The sequence below is a fragment of the Pseudopodoces humilis genome, chromosome 3 (genome assembly GCF_049639895.1).
Source record: "Pseudopodoces humilis isolate 2021_Gansu_Grassland_sample_001 chromosome 3, ASM4963989v1, whole genome shotgun sequence".
NCBI classification, from domain to species: domain Eukaryota; kingdom Metazoa; phylum Chordata; class Aves; order Passeriformes; family Paridae; genus Pseudopodoces; species Pseudopodoces humilis.
Genome location: NC_142202.1, coordinates 80,748,838 through 80,763,194, shown reverse-complemented (window position 1 = coordinate 80,763,194; position 14,357 = coordinate 80,748,838). Strand labels below are relative to the sequence as shown.

Sequence of the window (14,357 nt, the reverse complement as noted above, 5' to 3'; positions counted from 1 at the left end):
GTAGGATAAGATGCTTAAGTCTAAGAATTGTATTGTCATCACATCTTAGTCTTCGTAAATTTTAGTTTTGTGCATTGCAACAATGTACTATTCAAATGAAAATGACCACTGACTTTTCACTTGAGTTGCATAAAAGCAACTCTACCATCCCTCTTCCTGCCACTACAGCTTCACATTACTGTACTGCTGTTTGTCTGCCAAAAAATATTTGCTTCCACTTATCTAGCATCAGCTGGACTTTAAATCAACTCAGCCAGAACACAAATTTGACCACAGCATCTAGCTATGAAGTTATAATTAAATGCACATTACTCTCTGCCACCTCACTGTTAGCACTGAAGAAGTTTTTCTGTTACTTGGTGAGAAGCAAGAGTTTGGTTTAAAATGAACAGCAAACTCATTTTGAAAGTACACTGATAGAAATTCTAATTCCCTTTTTAGACTTGCTGTTAGAGATAAAAGAAACATCATACTAGACTATAAGAAATAACACAAGACAGCATACCAAGCATGTTTGTTCATCACCATGACCCAAGCGCCCTCCTTGACCATGTCCACATGTATACACTTGACCTTTGTGGGAAAGGAACACAGAGTGGAATTTGCAGAGTACCACCTGAAACAAGAGCAAAAAATGGATGGGGAAGATGCAACACAGGACAAGTTCATTTTCCTGTAAACGGAAAACACCTGCCATAAGCACTTTGTGAAGAAGTTCTGCTTTAATAAAGATATGTTCATGAAAATACAAGATACTGGTATTAAATCATAGGATACTTAAAATACTTGCTTTGAACACATTATGCACTGCCTTAACCCACTTTAAGAGATCAACAGTTTCAGTTTATTAAAATAAGACCAAGCATGGCCCCATAGGCTAACAGAAACTCCAAAGATTGAGTTTTAAGGTCCATGATGCTGCATCAGAAATGCCAAAGAAAACACGTTAAGACTGCAGCACAGACTGTCTGCCCTGCATGTTTGCTCAAGTTGTACTTTAACTTTCAAATATTCTCAAACTGAAGTCACAAGAAATTATTAGAGACAAAGATAGTGCTACATGTAATGCGCTTAACAGTGTATGCTGCTTTGAACACAAGATGAATTTTAATTCAACATGTACCAAGTATATTCATTATTCCACTTCAGTTCAGTATTGGAGTTGAACCAGAAGTCAGTAGCTCAAAACAATTACAGAAGTATCAAGATTCTGAATGTATTTAATGATATACAAGCCATATATCCAAAGTAAATCATGTAAGACCCCCTGTTCTCCCCACCAAAACAGAGACCCACAATTTCAATAATGGTGATTGGGGTTGCAGGGAGGTAAGGAGGTGGGCAGAGAGGAGAAGGCACCAAGAACTGCTTTTTCCATGGAAGTCTTCAACACTTGGTAACTCCTTGGATACTTTTTCCCCCTTACACACCCCTCACTAAGAAATGTGCCTATGTAATACTTTAAGAATACCTGTTTAATATACACGCCATTCCGAGGAAAAAGGTCCACCAATTCAGGATGATGTCTACCCTGCTGACCACCATGACCCAAAGTAAAATTTATATTGTTTCCCCAGGTGTAGACTTCTGTGGGATCTGTGTAATGAAAAAGATCCTCTTAAAAGCTTGTCATTTACCAGTGTTGTGCACATTCACTTCAAAAAACAACAGCTATTATTTCTATCTAAAAATTGAAGAGGAATTGTTTTTTACCTAAAACTGAACTTTAAAAACATTTAACACTATAAGAAGTAAGGTGCCACGACAAATATTCCAATAATATTGTACAGATGATCAACATAAGCATCAGGCACGTAACAACTTATGAAGTGCCAATTAAAACCAGAAAATATTGCATACACTCAATTGCAAAATATAAATTAAACTATTTTATTTCTTACCGGTTTTCTTAAACACCACATGGATAGGCCTATCTTTCATCACAAGATCCAGGGCTGATAAGCCTTCTTTATCCTGAACATACAGACTAACGCCATGCTGAAAGAGGAGACGAGAAAACTGAAGTTAATTTTAACTGCACAGCTTGAAGTAAACCAGGTAAATCTCTAAGAAGCAAAACATATCTTTAATGGAAGTTTAATACTGATTAAAAAAACCCTTCAGATTCAAGTAAACTGTAAGCAAATCTAAAAAAAAACCGAAAACATTGCAAATCTGTTCTGCCATGTACACATCTTGTTGATATATTAACATGGATTTTGTTGTCTCAACACTGACTGTGCAATAAACTGTAACCAGCAAAACACAAAAGAAACAGATGTGAAAATAAAGCACTGACACCTAAGAATAGCAAACATTCACCAGAACTTAATTTACCATCTTCAAAGGATGCATTTTCTTAAACTGGCATTCTACAGAATCAGTTCTGACAAGCTAGACAAGTGACAAAAAAACCCCCAACTACTATTACTTTGAAAACAAGCAAGGAACAGAGTTTCACAGTTGCTGAGAAAAGGCAAGATCACAACCAGCCAGGAAAGAGAGCATTAGAGAAGGTTCAGAAGCACAAAGCATGAACAGGTCATTCTTTTAGAACTTAGACAGAGACCGTCTCTGAAAATACCATTTTCTCAATACAAAAGAGTGCTGCTACAGTAGCACTGATTTTAGAAAGGAAGTCTAGTGTGATCAATCACCTTCCAAAATGCAAGAACTCCAGATGTCCTCAAATAGAACCTAATGGCCAACATGGCTGTACCTGTGTACCTGAGGTCATGGCTAATACAAAGGAAACCTTGAAAAACCTCACACGTAACAGGTAACACATTAAATACAACTTTATTTCGAAAAATGCTCCCCAGAAGAACAAAAGCATACATTCTCCAAACTATAAAGACAACCCTAGTGCAACAGGGCAATGATTAGTTTACCATATGACAGAAAAGACTGATCTATTTTTATTACTTAGATAGCTGGATATTCTTAATTTTGGAAATTGTTTAAAATATTCACAAGCAGACAGAGGCTGCAGGGATATTCACATGGTCTGAATTTGTGAAAACAAACTCCAATTGCTGAGTGGCAAATCTTGTAGTTAGATACAGTCCGAGAATAAGCCAAGACTGCCTCCAGCCCGCAGCAGAAGTCATTCATCCACACTAGTTTAGGAACTCAGGGGCAGATTCAGGAGCTAGTACTGTTTAACATCTTGACTAACAACCTGGATGATAGGCTAGAGTGCTGCTCCCTCAGCAAAGGTGACGACACAAGACCAGGAGGAGTGGCTGATAAATCAGAGAGTTGTGCTTGACATTCAAAGGGACTTTGATAGGCTGAAGCAACAGGCTGAGAGGAACCACATAAAGTTCAACAAAGGGAAATGAAAATCCTGGCCCTGGGGAGGAACAACCTGGTAAACTGGTACACCTGGAGGCTGAATGACTAGAAAGCACCTTAGCAGAAAAGGACTTAGGCTTCTTTTAGACCACCAGATGACCACAAGCCAGCAAGCTCAGAGTTAAGAATGGCGAAAGCATCCAAAGCTGCAGGTGGGAGTGTTGCCAGCAAGCATTACTCAGCACTGGCAAGACACAGCCGGAGTGCTGAGTTCAGGTCTGGACTCCCAGACAGAGAAGGACATACAGGAGCAAGTTCAGCAAAAGACCATGAAAGTAATGAGGCATCTGACATTCAAAGAGAAGCTGAGAGAGCTGGGATGCTTAGCCTAGAGAAGGTTTGGGATGGGGGAAGGGGACAGCATGTTTTATCATACAGAATAAATACCTGACTGGAGGTGAGGGGTAGGAATCACAGTGATACCTAGTGGCAAGGGGCACAAACTAACATATAAGAAATCCTGTTTAAATCTAAAACAAATTTTAATTGCACTGATTGTAAAACATTGGAACAGAGATGTCTGATGCTCTGCTCAAAATCCAACTGGACATAGTCCTGAGCAACCTGCTCTAGCTGACCTTGCCTGAGCTTGGGGGCTAGACTAGACAACCTTCAGAGATCTCTTTCTATCTCAGCTATTTCATAATTCCATTCTATAATCAGTTCCTGTTCTTGCTATAATACCTGAAGAACGTATCATTTTATAACACAGTACAGTAGACAGACTGCAGTTAAGGAACTGGAAGACAGAGCACCCTCCACGAGTTGTTTTGTTCTGCTTCTTAGAAGAATATCAGCAGAGCTGGCTAGCAAAAAAAATCTCATTCACTTATGTAACTGACAGAAAAGTAAAAGACATTGGGGAAAACCTGTACAGGCCTCCTGTAAGCAAATATCAAAGATACAGACAGGCATTAGAGGATTAAATGCTTTTTCATATATCATGTACACAGTTTCTAGTTTTCTACAAAACAGAATCATAAGTACAGTGGTTATAAAAACATCTACTTTTTTCAAGTTTAATGAAAGCTTCCCATTCTGTAAGGGGACAGCACATGAAATAAATATTTTACAGTTATCAGACCTTCAAGAATAAGAAACTACCAGTCCACCATCTTTCTGTCTGAAGTCTTGTAAAAAGCAGAGAGTTATGTCTACAAATTACTAGTTACTGTAATTTTAAAAGATTGCATTCAAAATGGAAAATTCTCAGACTTAAAAGGTTTGTTTTTAAACAACCCTGAACCATATATATTTCATTTTCTCACATGGTTAAAGAGACACTGAACATCTCAAACAAACACCTCTTCCCTTTGCTCTACTTGTGAAAGGAGGAACAGAAGGAAGATCAATCAAAAATATATGCAACTTGCTAAGTGGATGGGAAGAAACGGCAATTGTAAGAAAGAAATAGGGAGGACTGAGCAGAAGCTCTGGTTTAAAATACTAATGAAATGAAGATTCACTTAATAGAATACTCCATATCTTGAATTTTTTACCTCTTAAATATAACATGTCTAATTATAACTCCATTTAATTTTCCCTTATTTTGTGTTCTCTAACATCAATTGATATAATTACTGCAGAGTCTATTTTCAGAGGATCTTTAGTCTGATCACTCTCTTATTTTTTAAGCTCCTGACCCTAATATCATCCACACAAACAAGTCTTCAAGGAAGCCCACAATTAATCAGGGATCCTTACTCAGTGCTGATTTCTGCATGGGCAAAGGCAGACATCTGTAAGAACAGATACAACTTTCAAGTAAATCAATGCACTGCAATCTGAACACAGTATTAAGACAAGCTTCAAGAGGCTTTCAGCCAAGTTTAAAAACATTTTTACATAAGCAATACAACTCTAAAAATTTTAGATGCCAAGGAAAACTACAGTTGCAAACGACTCACCTTCAGTAATGACAAAACACAATCAATGTATCCATAAAATATGCTTCTGTGCAAAGCTGTCCATCCAGACTCTTTGTCTTTTGCCAAGAGATCCACTCCTTTGGTCTCAGCCAACCAGTCCAGCACACCTTTTTTGCCACAAGACGAAGCAAGATGTATAACATTTCTACCAAAGGCATCTTTGATAGTTGCAGCATTGTAGCAGTAAGAAGAGAGAAAGGCCTTGATCTGGCCTTCACTTCCTCTGGTGACTACAGAAATAACATCCAAAGCATGCTGTAGAGATCGACACTTTGAAGTGCACTCTGGCATGTAAGAATTCATCTTCACTTCTAAAGCTGCTCTTCTGCTTAAGGGGAACAGCCCTTAAGTGTATCAAGGCACTCCAATTCAGTACACAGCACAGTGCCTCAGAAAAATTGTAATTCCAAGGATGTATATCCAAGTTTATTGAGCTGCCATTAGAAATCTTTGTACTGTTATGTTTGGCACTTGATCCAAATAAATATTTATAAATATATATTTTTAGAAGTCTTATTTCACCATCTTATATAACAAATATTCTTGTCCATAGAAAATTCCAAAAGTGAACTACCTCTAGAGTGCAGAGGGGGATTCCCCCTCCACACTACCTTATTCTTCTAAAACTCCATAATTGCAAGGGAGACCTGAAAGAGAACAAACCAGAACAGATTAGTTAACAAAAACTGTTTTCCCCTGCAACTGTACAGATTTAAGTGCATATCAAACTAGAAAGTACAGGACAAGACAATGTGACAAGGGCTGACTTACCTGCCTCATGCCATCTCAGCTAATATGCAAACATTTAGTCAGCTTAAAAAAGCATTACTCCCTTCCCCACCCCAGCCTCCAAAGGCACCTCCTACCTTTCTTTGATTTAAATTGTTTAGGCTACAAAGCAAACTAGATCCAAAAAACTTTGCTTTCCCAACCTCAGGGTCCTCAGGATCCTGACTGTTTAGTGTCTAATGGTAGCATTACTTCGTGATCAGAAAGCAACAACTGAATGAAAAGACTGCATGAGGGGGGAAGCCATCCACCAAAAAATTCCCCCAGCTGCCGAGTACGCCATGGCTAACAGAGGCATTGTTACTAACACGGTAGAAGGAAGGAGGGACCACCAGTCTCCGCAGCCACTGCAATAAAAGGATTATGTCCCACTTTCTCTTCCCTGGCCTGAATGCCTACCCATGTCCCTACTAATTCTAATCTGCAGAATCAATAGGAAGGCTCCTCTCCACCACTCCCAGAGCTGCTCACAAAGGTGGGATGGAGGATGACATCAAAGCAAATAAAAGCAGCTTGTACAAGAGACATGAATTCAGACTGTTAGGACTCATGCAAGGCTAAGGTCTAAAGCTCCTGAAACAGGCAAGAAGAAATGAAAGTCTAAGTTGGAAGGGGTAAGGGAGAAAGAAGGAGGAAAAGGAAGCAAAAATAAGAATTCTTCATGAAAATATATTCACAGTCTGGAGCATACAGCATTTCTGCTTAGCTGTGCATATTTACCTTTAGCATATACATCTTTCTCCAGCATCCCTTTTCTCAAAAGTAAAGGAGGCCTAACAGAAGCACTCACCTAGCCTAGGAAATGTGTGCAGTTATAATCAGAAGTGTCACAAGAAGTGCAGACTGCAGCATAAAAATCACACACAAACCCAGAAAACAGAAAAAGTGAACTACCTACATCACTACATGCATCACTAATTTAGTGTGAACTATTAAGACCCCCCAAAAAAATCACACTTCAGTCTTCCAGATAAAAGTTTCAAACTGAGTGTAACAGTATTGAGGTCATGTTTTTGTTCACTGTGCAAAATGCAATTTAAAGTTGTTCTACCTACAAGTAAATAGTCCAAGAGAAGTTGAACAATGCCATCCTGAAAGCTAAAGAAATAAAACTAAAAAGGTTAACAAACCCTTAGAGTGGGGAATGGGAGAGAAGGTGGGAATAAGACAAGTACACAAACCAAAAAAACACAACAAAACAAACAAAAGTCCCCCATCCTACTCAGCTTAGCAGTCATTACAAATGTTCACATCCTACTCCTTGACCCCAACCTCACCAAAAAAGTTGAGCTTAGCTTCCATTGCTTTTCAGCCACTGAATGTATAACCATATTTTCTTAATATCTTTATTTGCAAAGAGACATCAGAAAAATATGATTTTGTTTGGAAAAGGGAAATCTAGTCCTCCTCCTGTTTTAAGAAACAAGATTTCCACAAAGCTTCAAGCAATCAATTTAGAGCAAACATTAGTAATGGAATCTAAACATTCAAGAAAAAAAAAAAATCCAGTCCAGAGTACTTATTTAAATCTCTTGTAACAAAGCCTTCAACAATTACTTTTCCATCTCATTCAGAAGGGTTACAATACTCAGAATGCAAACCTATAGACTGGAAGTTGTTCAGTGTATACCTTCAAAACAAGTTCAAAGAGCAGACAAATTAAGAAGAAAAAAAATGAAATTTTTTATTCACTTCAACTTAGTCCCTCATCCCAAACCAGGGGTAGCACCCAGAAATCCTTCCAAGACTAGAACTGACCACAACTGTTCAGCTTAGATTTGTCACATGAAGCTTCAGTTCACTCTACAGGGCATTTTCCAAACAACATACAAACTTCTGCAGTAGCACAAGAAATTTATCACATATATGTGTGGACTTTTGTTTTCTGACCTTCTCAAGTTTCAGATGATAAAGAGAAGTAAATCACTGTAACAGGTTTGGAAAAAAGCTCTGATTTCAAGAACATAGCTTGACTTGTTGCTCCAATGAATCAAAGTGTAATAGGTAACTATTAGCACACTCAGACTGCCAGCAGATCAAACACCCTTCTAAAACTAATAATTAAAAACAAAACAAAACACCCCCCAAAAACTAAAACAAAACAAAAAAACTACAAAAAACCCCAAACATTTTGCCATCTACAGGAAAAATTTATCACATTTCACCAATATGACACTAGGCAATAGAATTATGTTGTGGAAGAAGTAAAAATTTTATGCATGCCTTGTAAAGCACATCTTAAACAGTTCATCGTTTAAACACTATCAGTGCTACACAGGAAAATAAAGGTAAAGATTAAAAGAACATTAAGAAAAATCACTCCAGGGAGACATAAAATTAGGTTGACTAATCTGTTAAACTGGTATGAAATGGTACCACCGCCCAAGAAGCAGTCCTGCTGTCTGTCCTCTGTGCCATACCTTCCTCTGTGCAGATCCACACCTATCTAAGGCAATGAACTGCATGAGAAAATGATCCAGAAGAAAACAAATCCTGAGACTTGTGCCATTACAAGAAAGGAAGAAAGAAGCTGGACAAAAAATTACTGAAGGCTCCTGATCTCCAACCTATCAAATACCAAAATAATGTGAATAACAAATCAAACATTAAAAAAATAAAAAGTCTGCTAGTAAACAGAAATACAAGCCTGCCTATCACACACTAACTCCATGACGGTGACATTTACTGCAGCTATGTGAAACCTGACTCTACTGAATTATTTCTTCATAAGTCATTCCAAACCAGCCTTTCTTTACTATAAACATTACAAAGCTAGATACTATATTAGTAGATTGATAAATATACCCTGAGCTCAAGACGGAAGGCTGTAGATCAAGTTTTCACCACCCCACAACTAAGGCTGTCACACTGGCAACAAACATTGCCACATTATAACAATATCTGAAAAAGGGTGATAATTAGAACTGACTGTTACACAAAGGAAGTCCTTAAAATAAAACTTTCAGATTGCGGATTGATGCTCAGGTCTATGTCAAAACCTTTCTGCTGCCAAATGCTTACTTCTGGTATATGGAGTCCCTCATGAACAGTGAGCACCTAAAGCAAGCACAGAACAGGAAGCACCAGCATTTTTTAAACTTTGAATCAAGATGACCTAGAACACTGTACCCTTTTGATTATTGAAGATATTTCTGTAGGCTTCTCAGCACAAATCACATCCATATTATAATGCCAGTGTCTTCCTAATGTTAAAGCTAAATAAGTAACATTTTTATGATGCAGTAGGTATTATTTGCAATTGAAATTATTTTAAAGAATTGATTCCCAGTTAACATTACAGAAAAAAGTCACAAAAAATGAAGGAATTAGAGCAGTGTTCAGAGTACCGCAAAGACATTTTATTTCAGCAGCAGGTGGCTTTCTAACCCTCAGAGATATGAGCTATTTATTATACATGTACACGGCCCAGGAAAATTTAAAAGACTGAAACCGATTTGGAAGCAATTCTTTAGTAGCAAGAAAGTGTTTGTGGTACCTTGCCTTCTTCAAGTGGGTAGGTAGAGCTGTCTCACTCAGCTCTCCCCCTCAGAGAAGGCAAAGCACCACTGCACCAGAGCTGTCAGACATCCTCCAAGAAGGAGTGTGTCAGATGTGTCATCTGACCCTGTGGAGGCAGAACTCCTACAAGTGAAAAAGCAGCTCTCTACCTACTGCAGATGTCTCAAAAATCTGTTTCTCTGAAGAAGCCACTACAAAAATCAAAGCTGTCACACCTCTCCTGAGTATGAAGTGAACAAAGATTCTACAAATACCTTTATGACTAAGGATGATGGTGATAGATTTCATTTCCTGCAAACAGTAGACATGAAATCTCAAAATGTGGGAAAAGCTAACAGAGTTGGCAGCCTCCCACTATGAAGTTCCAGAAACCTCTCTGTGTATCATATTCACAATCAATATATTCCCAATTTTCTCTTTTTCCAGAAAGCATTTCCACAGAGGTTTCGGTGCCCTCGGCTCAGAGGTCCAAGGAAACAACAACCAACCCTCACCTCATGGTTAGCAGTGTCAACATTAAATGTCAGTTTCCAGCATCCAGTCTGATTTGATTCTGGAACTCCCACCTGTCTTATACTCAAGTATTAGAGCTACCAAAATCTGGCTGACATGGATGTGGGTACTGGTACCAAGCCAGCAGCTGGCAGCTGCTGTTGTGCCTTTTTTCATTTAATACAGGCAATGGTCTTACATGGAAGTGAAAGAGAATACAGAAGAGATTCAGCTACTCAGAATTCAGTGCCACTCAAAGACAGATTGCTGGGTTTGCATCTTCAATGTGCACTGCATTAAAGTAACATTGTCAAATGAGTCACATGGCCCTGAAACCCATCCTTTAATAAAAGCATATTTCTCAAGACCTTAAAATTGGCATAACTTCATTCCATTCACTGCTTTTCTCTCGGAGTTTATTAATTTATTTTTAAGTGTTACTAATTTTACGAAATACCAGTCACACCTAAAATGCACATGGTGAAAAATTACCTAGCTCCCCTAATTTGACTCTCCTAAAAAAGAAGTAACTAATGTTTTTCATTTTTCATATAAAAGAAGCCTAGTGCTTTCCCTGTCAATCCTGACATCCTCCCTTTAAAAAAGAATAAATAAAAAGAATATGGCTTTTCTGAAGGAACTAAATTCATTTTCTTTTCCTTTTGATAATAAGTTGCTAAGTGAAGTGAGAAATGACTGGCAACGCCACACATTTCAGGAAGGTTAAGTCCATCCTTATAAGGCTATTGCAGTATCTTAAATATTTCCAGTGTGGAATGGAAAGGGGTTCTTTTTTAAACAGGCATGCTGACATTTCTCCTCTTTGGTCCATTCACATTTGTTTCATAACATCACAAAAGATCTGTAACCATAACAGTATGGAAACCCTGAAAATATTTATACCCAAAGCAAGCTGCACTACACAGACTACTTGATTAGTAAGCTAATAAAAAAAGGCTTACAGAAATTAAGCCATGGGAATTTGCTATCATGTTACCATTTTTCCAGCACTTTCTATTGATTATATTCTTACCTAAAGATGACTTTCACTTATGCATATTAAAGTAACAATTTAGAATCTAACAAAAGCAACGAGAAAATTGAGGCTAGGTTGCAGGCTTAGCACTGGCACTAAGCAAGACATCCTCAAGGAAACACAGATGAATTCCTAGATATAGAAAGCAAGTACACCTTTCAGGTACAGGTAGTACATTGTCCTTTAAAGAACAATTAGACTATTAGTTAATAGTCTAACTAATTAGTCTATTAGTTAGACTAATCCTGCTCAGATTACATATCCACAGTTTAACCTGTCCAGAAATTCCTTGTACATTTGTTGAATGGGCAAAAATCTATGCTTTCCAACCCCTTGAACACAAAATGTATTTTACAGGGAGAAAAGCGATTGAACGTACAAGGAAAAAACAGGCAAATCTAAGTTATGCAGTAATTAAAAGTGGTTAGCAGCCTGAAATTCCCACAGAGAGACCTGTACAAAAGCAACTTCTTCTTGACTGTATAACAGGAGCATTGTGACACAAAAACAAGGGTTCTGCTCTCCTCAATTCACAAAACATCAGACAGAGTCCTGCTTCTAGGTCAGATAGCAAGTTTTAACAGAAGCAAGTAAGTAGAGAAAAACTTGGAAAGAGTCACTGGATACCAGAATGTTTATGGAACAATTTGCTGAGTACAAGCAAATTGGATCTCTTTTCTCCTTCAGCTGTGGCTTCAGCAGACCACCTAGAGCCTTTGAATAAGGTGTCTGTTACACAAAGAAGAAAAATCTAAAGTCCAGTCCATTTTACTCTTGACAGAGGGCAAAGTAGTCATTCATTCAAATTTCATAAAAGACTCAGATTATATGTCAGGAAGGATTTTCAAATGACAAATTGAATGCACGTGAGGCTCTCAAAACTGGCTAGACAGCAAGCAAACTGCTCAAGTTACAAATAAATGTGACCTGTCCAGAAGTAAAGGTACAATGGAAAACCAACTTGCTTTGAAACACACCAAATTCCACCTTGCCCACTATGTCCTTTGCGCCACGGCACATCCAGGCTACTTCATTTACTGGGATAGGGCCTCCATGCCACCACTGGGCAAGATAGACCTCAGCACAAGCAACCTTTAGAGGCTCTCTCCAGATTTTCTGTAACTTCCTCTTTCACAGCAACAACAGCATAAACCTTATCAGAATGAGACCTTCAGTGATCCAACAACCCTAATTCAGTTGCTCCTAGCTGAGCTAAGCAGTACTGCCAATTAAAAGCTAACACATCTGTCAAAAAAAAAGACCAAAGTACCATTGGTAGCTAAATTCAGCTACAAACGTCAGAGCACATCTCTCAGCTGAGAACCATTGTACATAAACAGTAAACTATGAAGTACTGTGCTGGGCTTATCTAGAAATACTCAGGACTGCTTATGTTTAATAACTTAATAATATTTAAAAAAATTAAAACAAAGCAGTATAGACAAAAGTACAGTGAGTGCAGCTACAGTCACTTCCACAATTCATCAAGCCCTTGCTACAGGCTTTATTGAAACAGATATTGCTAAAGGGAAGTTAAACACAACAAACCACAAGTGAGCACTAGAATTTCACCACACTTCAAATTATATCTGATAAATCCATCAAGGACTTTTCCATTTTGGGAAAAAGTGACGTTTTTGAATTAACTGTGAAGTTCTGGTACAGTTTTATTGTAGACTACCCACACCAGATGTTGGTGGGCGATTATGTTTTTTGTAAACCACCAACTGTGACCAGTTTCCACGAAGACAGACAACTACACTGACCACGTAACCAAAAAAAGAGTTGTGTGTCGCCTGGGAAAACCGCATGGAAGTATCCTTTTAAGATAACTTCGAAACCTCGCCTCTCCAGCACTCACTGTGCCGGTCTAATCCAGCAGCAAGGTGAGCTGCTACCAAAAACAGACAAGTATCACCAAGAAGGCGAGAAACGCGACAGGCGTTCCCTGAATCCACAGCTAAGGAAACCTGGCAAGAGGCTCCTGCCAGTGTCAGGGTGAGGGAAGGTCTGAAGTGCTTCAGGGAGCCAGAGAGAGAGGCCAGGGCAGGCAGAGGCAAGGGGCCATTCTGACTCCCACTACACGCGTCCACGTAGTCGAGGAGCGACACAAGAGACTTATTGACACAAGCGGCAGAGCCACGAAGCCGGTCACCTCCCATCCTACGTGGCCGGCTGCCCTTTACCCTCCCTGGCTGCCTTGCCCGGAGCTCTCCCCATTCCTTCAGCCGCCCACCGCCGCCGTCCCGACCCCTCCGACAAGAGGATCGCCCCCCGAGCGGCTCCCCCGCCGGACGCACGGGCCCGCCCCTCACCAGTCGCTAGATGAATGGACTCGGGCGGGCAGGGCGGGACGCGCGCTGGGCAGCGCGGGGGCTCATCCTCAGTGACTCCGGGGCAAGGCCAGCCTAAGGGTGCACAGCTGCTACCGCGACAGCTCCGCCGGCGACAGCGACGGTGACAGGCGGGGCCCTCGGCTCACAGCAGGGCACACCGACAGCGACCGCCGCACCCACGAACAAGCGAAACGCCGATTGGCCGCGGCACGGCCGCACCTCGCGCACTGATTGGCTGCGGCTGCCGCCTCGGCCCCGCCCCCGCGGCCGAGCCCGGATTGACTGACAGGCGAGGTCAGGGGGACGAGGGGGCGGGGTCAGAGGCGGGGCGGCCGTGGTGGTGCAGGGGTTAAAGGAAGATGGCGCCGTGCGTGTAGATTGGAGGTTATCGCTCCTTGTCTTGGGCAAAGGAAGGGCTGGAGTTATCGGGACAGCAGGGAAGGGGGAGAGCTGAGGGGCCTCCTTCTGGCAGTCTTTGTGGGAGAAGCACTGTGTCGTGCTGTGAAGGAAGGGATGGGTTTCTGGCAAGGAAACACCTCCCTCCTGGAGAGCTCAAAAGCAAATAGTTAAATAGCCAGCCTGTGGGTTCCCAAAGTAATGGAGAGAAAGTGTGGAGAAGGCTGTACCGATTCAGACTGTGTTAAACCACAGCAGTTTCTGTCTCTCTGACAGAGCAAGTGATCTAGTATATCAGATAGAGCTTGATTTTTTGTGAGGCTTGGGGCAGTCTCATAAGCAAACCTGGTGTGTGCACAAGGATTTGCACACCTGCTCTGGTAACTACAGCGGGTCACTCCAGGAGGGCTCAGTTCTTTCTGGTGGATGTCTTGGATGATGCAATAGGTGGCACAGATTACAAATTAATCTGGAACAGGATTAGGGTGTGCTGTTTAAGGGCAG

General features: G+C 40.3%; 1 protein-coding gene across 2 annotated transcripts in view; it reads right to left on the bottom strand.

Moving 5' to 3' along the window:
* Nucleotides 1-13,620, bottom strand: part of IBTK (inhibitor of Bruton tyrosine kinase) — a 55,747-nt gene extending 42,127 nt beyond the window's left edge. For both annotated transcript variants that reach the window (XM_005518163.3, XM_014263605.2), the window contains exons 1-5: nt 13,437-13,620; nt 5,265-5,932; nt 1,902-1,998; nt 1,472-1,596; nt 506-616 (exon numbers count right to left, since the gene is read on the bottom strand). In XM_005518163.3, coding sequence (XP_005518220.2) covers nt 506-616; nt 1,472-1,596; nt 1,902-1,998; nt 5,265-5,588 — 657 coding nt within the window. In that variant the 5' untranslated portion in view covers nt 5,589-5,932; nt 13,437-13,620. The remainder of the gene's footprint in view (nt 1-505; nt 617-1,471; nt 1,597-1,901; nt 1,999-5,264; nt 5,933-13,436) is intronic.
* Between the last annotated feature and the right edge of the window lie 737 nt (nt 13,621-14,357).